Source organism: Argentina silus (assembly GCF_951799395.1).
Source record: "Argentina silus genome assembly, chromosome: 2".
In the NCBI taxonomy this organism is placed as follows: Eukaryota; Metazoa; Chordata; class Actinopteri; order Argentiniformes; family Argentinidae; genus Argentina; species Argentina silus.
The window spans coordinates 34,027,247-34,034,746 of record NC_139656.1 but is presented as its reverse complement, the minus strand read 5'-3'; the positions used below and the strand labels follow the sequence as shown (position 1 = coordinate 34,034,746).

Genomic DNA, 7,500 nt, shown 5'->3' with positions numbered 1-7,500 from the left:
CATGAGTAAAGTGTGATCCCAGGAAGCACTCCAGACTCCAGACCAGAGGATGGCTTAGCTCTCAGACAGAAACGTTCTCTGCCAAGCTGACCTGCAGAAGCTGATGGCCTGATGTCATCATGGACACCATGTATATGATGTCTTCATAAACACCATAGATATGATGTCATCATGAACACCATAGATATGATGTCATCATAAACACCATAGATATGATGTCATCATGAACACCATAGATATGATGTCATCATGAACACCATAGATATGATGTCATCATAAACACCATAGATATGATGTCATCATGAACACCATAGATATGATGTCATCATAAACACCATAGATATGATGTCATCATAAACACCATAGATATGATGTCATCATAAACACCATAGATAGTCTGTCACAGTGGTTCAAGTAAAGACCAAACTGGGTTCCTGTCCTCCTCCTCCTCTTCTTCATCATCTTCCTTTACTCCTCTTCCTCCACCACCTCTTTGTCCTCCTCCCTCTCTCCTCATCTTCCTCCTCCTCGTCCTCCTCCTCCACCACCACCTCCTCCTCTTCTTCCACTTCCTCCTCTCCTCATCCTTCCCCTCCTGATATGTTTGGGGCTAGGACTCGTTAAGAGGACTGGTTGGTTCGGAGGACTGGTTAGTTAGGAAGACTGGTTAGTTAGGGGGACTGGTTAGGTAGAAGGACTGGTTAGTTAGGAGGACTGGTTAGTTAGAAGGACTGGTTGGTTAGGAGGACTGGTTATTTAGGAAGACTGGTTAGTTAGGAGGACTGCTTAGGAGGACTGGTTGGTTAGGAGGACTGGTTAGTAAGGAGGACTGGTTAGGTAGGAGGACTGGTTAGGTAGGAGGACTGGTTAGTTAGGAGGACTGGTTGGTTAGGAGGACTGGTTAGTTAGGAGGACTGGTTGGTTAAGGGGACTTGTTGTGGCTGAGGGCCTTGTTAAGGGGACTTGTTGTGGCTGAGGGCCTTGTTAAGGGGACTCGTTGTGGCTGAGGGCCTTGTTAAGGGGACTCGTTGTGGCTGAGGGCCTTGTTAAGGGGACTCGTTGTGGCTGAGGGCCTTGTTAAGGGGACTCGTTGTGGCTGAGGGCCTTGTTAAGGGGACTCGTTGTGGCTGAGGGCCTTGTTAAGGGGACTCGTTGTGGCTGAGGGCCTTGTTAAGGGGACTCGTTGTGGCTGAGGGCCTTGTTAAGGGGACTCGTTGTGGCTGAGGGCCTTGCCCCCGTTGAGGAGAGCCGAGGCGCTGCGGCTCTTGGTGGGCGTGCCGCTGCCGGAGCGGGAGAACTCTGTGAGGTCATGGAGGGACGGCTCACGGTACATGGCCACTGCAGACAGACAGACAGGCAGACAGACAGGCAGTTAGAATAAACCAACAGGCCCACTGTAGGACAGACAGACAGACAGACAGACAGACAGACAGACAGACAGACAGACAGACAGACCGACAGACAGTTAGAATAAACCAACAGGCTCACTCTAGGACAGACAGACAGACAAACAGACAGACAGACAGTTAGAATAAACCAACAGGCCCACTGTAGGACAGACAGACAGACAGACAGACAGACAGACAGACAGACAGACAAACAGACCGACAGACCGACAGACAGACAGAGAGACAGACAAAAAGGAGGAGGAGGTAGAATAAACATGATGACTGTCTTTGACTCCATCAACACACTGTACTTAAGAGTAAAGGAGAAGGTGTTTCTAAATGACTGACCTGACCGAACGGAGGAAGAGGAGACTGAGCAGCATGCCAGAGTTAAAGGCTCCCATTTGTCATTTTGACGTTTCTTAGCTGACAGTGTTGATCACATCCTGGTGCTGCACAATATTATTGCGCAACGATTCAAGTCCCAAAATGGTCATTTAGGCCAAAGTATGTGTATTTTGGGCGATGCATTCTATTTTCTTAACACCTCCGTAGAACAATTTCCCATGTGCCATACCTTCTGACACATTTTATTGAGAATTGCTCCGAGCTACATCTGGAGCTACATTCCCAAATAGCTCCATGAATTAATAATGTCACCCACCACTCTGTGCCTCCGTTCTTTGAGTATTTTTCAGTATTTTCGAGAAAAGCCAAAAGGAAAACTGCTTGGCGTGAGCCTTCAAAATGAGCCCCACACACACACACACACAGATACGCACACAGACACGCACACGTACACGCACATGCACACACACACACACACACACACACACCTTTTAGTGGTTTAGGGATGAAGTGTGCGGCAGGTTTGGTCTTCTTGACGTGGTTCCCCTTCATGATGACTCCGTCCTTGTTCAGGCCCAGGTACCAGGCCCGGCCAGACTGCTGCTGGCGGTACATGGTAGAGGAGTACGTCACATAGTAGTTCTCAAACACAGACTCCTTAAACTTACACTCCGGAGTAAACATCTCCTGGGGAGGGGAGGGAGAGAGAGGGGGGGGGAGAGGGGAGAGAGAGGGGGGAGAGGGGAGAGGGGAGAGAGGGGAGAGGGGAGAGTAGAGTGTTTATGTCAGATCTCCATCTCTCAGTCTGCAGTGAGGAGCTGATTACTGTTAAACTGCCCCAATCACCCTGTCACCTGATCAATACCAACACTCACTCTGTCACCTGATCAATACCAACACTCACTCTGTCACCTGATCAATACCAACACTCACTCTGTCACCTGATCAATACCAACACTCACTCTGTCACCTGATCAATACCAACACTCACTCTGTCACCTGATCAATACCAACACTCACTCTGTCACCTGATCAATACCAACACTCACTCTGTCACCTGATCAATACCAACACTCACTCTGTCACCTGTTCAATACCAACACTCACTCTGTCACCTGATCAATACCAACACTCACTCTGTCACCTGATCAATACCAACACTCACTCTGTCACCTGATTTACATTTACATTTACATTTATGGCATTTAACAGACACCTTTACCCAAAGCAACTTACAACAAATACATTTGTCTAAGTAAGTGAATCATCTATCCATCAGTCATCATAAAATATAGTAATCTATGCTAGGACCAGGGGCTATTGGCAGAAATGTCTGCAAGACACGCAGAGACACGTGTTTCCACCTGTGAGTCAGAAGGGGGGAAAGAGAGAAAGAGTTGAGTGTCATCTGCGTAGCTGTGGTAGGAGAAACCATGTGAGGAAATTACAAAGCCAAGAGATTTGGTATAGAGGGAGAACAGTAAGGGCCCTAGGACAGAGCCCTGGGGGACCCCAGTGGTGAGAGGACAGCGACACCTGGTAAGAGCGATTGGCCAGGTAGCAAACCAGGAGAGTGCAGAGCCCAGTTCTGAGAGGGTGGAGAGAAGGATCGTGTGGTTTACTGTGTCGAATGCAGAGGACAGGTCCAGAAGAATGAGAACAGAGGGGAGGGAGGAAGCTCGAGCAGAGTGGAGGGCCTCTGTGACAGCAAGGAGAGCAGTCTCAGTAGAGTGCCCAGCCTTAAAGCCGAATTGGTGAGGGTCAAGGAGGTTGTCCTGAAGGAGGTAGTGAGACAGGTGGTTAGAGACAGCACATTCAAGGGTTTTAGATAAGAAGGAAAGAAGGGACACCGGCCTATAGTTATGGACAACAGATGGGTCAAGAGTTGTTTTTTTGAGAAGACGCTTGACTCTGGCTGTCTTAAAGGCAGCTGGGACAGATCCTGTGGATAGAGAGAAATTGATTATGGTGGTAAGGAACGGAAGGAGGTCTTTGGAGATGGATTGGAGAAAGGAGGAGGGGATAGGATCGAGGGGGCAGGTGGTTGCCCGCTTGGATGTGACCAGTTTTAGAATATCATCAGGGGAGAGGGGGGAAAGAGCTGATAAACCAGAGACCGAGTGTAGTGCAGTGGGTTTGGGAGGAGAGGTAGCAGTGTTGGTGAGAGGTAGAGAGAAAGAGCTGCTAATGTCATCAACCTTCTTTTCAAAGTAGGTGACAAAGTCATCCGCAGACAAGGAGAAGGGAGGAGGGAGAGGAAGTGGGTTGAGGAGTGAGGAAAATGTGGAGAACAGTTTCCTTGGGTCAGAGGAAGAGGATTGAATTTTGGAATGGTAGTAAGAAGCTTTAGCAGCTGATGCAGAGGAGGTGTAGTTGAGGAGGAGAGAGAGATAAGGTTTTAGGTCATCAGGGAGGCCGGTTTTTCTCCATTTCCTCTCAGCTGCCCGGAGCCCTATTCTACAAGCTTGCAAGAGAGTCGAAGGGTGAGGAAAGAGTGGACAGGACGGTGGAGGCTGCATCAGTGGATAGAAGGGAGGACACTCACCCTGCCACCTGATCAATACCAACACTCACTCTGTCACTCTGTCATATAGACATGAATATCCACGTCAACCCCCCCCCCACACACACACACACACACACACACACACACACACACACACACACACACACACACACACACACACACGTCTTCCACAGCCCTACCTCCTACCTCTTCCCTCCACAGCCCTACCACACACACACATACACACACATACACACACACACACGCACACGCACACACACACACGCACACGCACACGCACACGCACACGCACACGCACACATACACACACACACACACACGCACACAGAGCTGGGCATACAGTACTTGAAGCAATCTAATAAATGAGTAATGAGTCGTAGATGTTGTCTGCAGCTATGCTGTGCTGCCTTCTGATGAAACAAGAACAACTTGCATTTGCATGTCCTTACTCATGGTCTCCATGGTAACTAGCTGCTCCCCAGAATACATACATTCCAAGGTCACCAAGGAGTCAGCGTCTCAGCCTACAGTATGAGGTGTATACTGGTGGTTAGCATGTTAGCGTCTCAGCCTACAGTATGAGGTGTATACTGGTGGTTAGCATGTTAGCGTCTCAGCCTACAGTATGAGGTGTATACTGGTGGTTAGCATGTTAGCGTCTCAGCCTACAGTATGAGGTGTATACTGGTGGTTAGCATGTTAGCGTCTCAGCCTACAGTATGAGGTGTATACTGGTGGTTAGCATGTTAGCGTCTCAGCCTACAGTATGAGGTGTATACTGGTGGTTAGCATGTTAGCGTCTCAGCCTACAGTATGAGGTGTATACTGGTGGTTAGCATGTTAGCGTCTCAGCCTACAGTATGAGGTGTATACTGGTGGTTAGCATGTTAGCGTCTCAGCCTACAGTATGAGGTGTATACTGGTGGTTAGCATGTTAGCGTCTCAGCCTACAGTATGAGGTGTATACTGGTGGTTAGCATGTTAGTGTCTCAGCCTACAGTATGAGGTTAAAGGTTAAGCGCTGGGGAGGGGAAGACTCACTGATGTGTACAGGAAGCCCTCGTTGTTCATGGCCAGGTAGAGTTTGGTCTGAACCCCTTGGATGGCAACCACACGTAGCCCCACTGGGATTAGATTGAACACCGCTGGAACACAAGGGGGGGGGGGGGGGGGGGCACAGGGAGGACATGGGGGGGGGGATACTTGTGAAGGATTCAGTGTGAGAGCGATATTAGCAATATTAACGTCTAAATTGATTCGTCAGACGTCCTGAACTCTCTGCCCTATCAATCTGCAGGGCAGGAACATCTCTGCTGGCAGTCACTGGCCTCCCTCCTACCTCCTCCCTCCACAGCCCTACCTCCTACCTCCTCCCTCCACAGCCCTCCCTCCTCCCTCCACAGCCCTAACTCCTCCCTCCTCCTTCCACAGCCCTACCTCCTACCTCCACAGCCCTACCTCCTCCCTCCTCCCTCCTCCTTCCACAGCCCTACCTCCTACCTCCTTCCTCCACAGCCCTACCTCCTCCCTCCACAGCCCTACCTCCTCCCTCCACAGCCCTCCCTCCTACCTCCTCCCTCCACAGCCCTACCTCCTCCCTCCTCCCTCCACAGCCCTACCTCCTCCCTCCATAGCCCTCCCTCCTCCCTCCACAGCCCTACCTCCTACCTCCTCCCTCCTCCATCCACAGCCCTGCCTCCTCCCTCCTCCATCCACAGCCCTACCTCCTCCCTCCTCCTTCCACAGCCCTACCTCCTCCCTCCTCCATCCACTGCCCTACCTCCTCCCTCCACAGCTCTACCTCCTCTCTCCTCCTTCCACAGCCCTACCTCCTCCCTCCACAGCCCTCCCTCCTCCCTCCACAGCCCTACCTCCTACCTCCTCCCTCCACAGCCTTACCTCCTACCTCCTCCCCTCTGAGCCCTCGCTGCTGTTCTGTGTCTACCCTACCGAAGCTGCTGTTCTGTGTCTACCCTACCGAAACTGCTGTTCTGTGTCTACCCTACCGAAACTGCTGTTCTGTGTCTACCCTACCGAAACTGCTGTCCTCCTCCTTGGTTCCATCGACGGTGCCATCGGCCTGTAGCTGGAGGTGGTAACCATGACGACTGTAGAGCTTGGTCACAATGCCCTTCAGCTGGGGCTCTGGGGAGACAGGATGGTAAGAAAGTGAAAACAGAGGTGAGGAGAGGAGAGGAGAGGAGAGGAGAGGAGAGAATGGAATAGAAGAGAAGAGAAGAGAAGAGAAGAGAAGAGAAGAGAAGAGGAGAGGAGAGGAGAGGAGAGAATGGAATAGAAGAGAAGAGAAGAGAAGAGGAGAGGAGAGGAGAGGAGAGGAGAGGAGAGGAGAGGAGAGGAGAGGAGTGACAGATGGAATAATTACTGTTAATAACTGTTCTCATGAGTAGTGATTCTATAGAACACTGTTGTATCCTCGATGGCTGGGACACCAACCAGAGGGCTGGGCAGAACCTGGGATAGTGGTCGTCATGGAGATAGAACAGATAGAACAATATCTCTATGGATACCAGCCTGTATCTCCATGCAAGGATCAGCTCATTCAGACAGACAAACAGACGGACAGACAGACAGACAGATAGACAGCTAGCCAGACAGACAGGCAGACAGACAGACAGACAGACAGACAGACAGACAGACAGACAGACAGACAGTTGGTCATGCTTCTCAGTGTATCTACATATCCATGCCTAACCCTAACCCTGCATATTCAGTGTAGTAGTAGTAGTAGTAGTAATGGTAGTAACATAGTAGTAGCAGTAGTAGTAGTAGTAGTAGTAGTAGTAATGGTAGTAACATAGTAGTAGCAGTAGTAGTAGTAGTAGTAGTAGTAGTAGTAATGGTAGTAACATAGTAGTAGCAGTAGTAGTAGTAGTAGTAGTAGTAGTAATGGTAGTAACATAGTAGTAGCAGTAGTAGTAGTAGTAGTAGTAGTAGTAATGGTAGTAACATAGTAGTAGCAGTAGTAGTAGTAGTAGTAGTAGTAGTAGTAATGGTAGTAACATAGTAGTAGCAGTAGTAGTAGTAGTAGTAGTAGTAGTAATGGTAGTAACATAGTAGTAGTAGTAGTAGTAGTAATGGTAGTAACATAGTAGTAGTAGTAGTAGTAGTAGTAGTAGTAGTAGTAATGGTAGTAACATAGTAGTAGCAGTAGTAGTAGTAGTAGTAGTAGTAGTAATGGTAGTAACATAGTAGTAGCAGTAGTAGTAGTAGTAGTAG

General features: G+C 49.4%; 1 protein-coding gene across 1 annotated transcript in view; it reads right to left on the bottom strand.

Annotated features, from left to right (window-relative positions):
- Positions 1 to 791: 791 nt before the first annotated feature.
- The window catches only part of LOC310800944 (fibroblast growth factor 13-like), a gene marked incomplete at its 5' end in the record, with an annotated part of 12,259 nt that continues 5,550 nt past the window's right edge, over positions 792 to 7,500 (bottom strand). The window contains 4 exons of the mRNA XM_083664838.1: positions 792 to 1,338; positions 2,225 to 2,423; positions 5,305 to 5,408; positions 6,298 to 6,408. Of these exons, the coding sequence (XP_083520964.1) occupies positions 1,202 to 1,338; positions 2,225 to 2,423; positions 5,305 to 5,408; positions 6,298 to 6,408 (551 nt within the window). The 3' untranslated portion in view covers positions 792 to 1,201. The remainder of the gene's footprint in view (positions 1,339 to 2,224; positions 2,424 to 5,304; positions 5,409 to 6,297; positions 6,409 to 7,500) is intronic.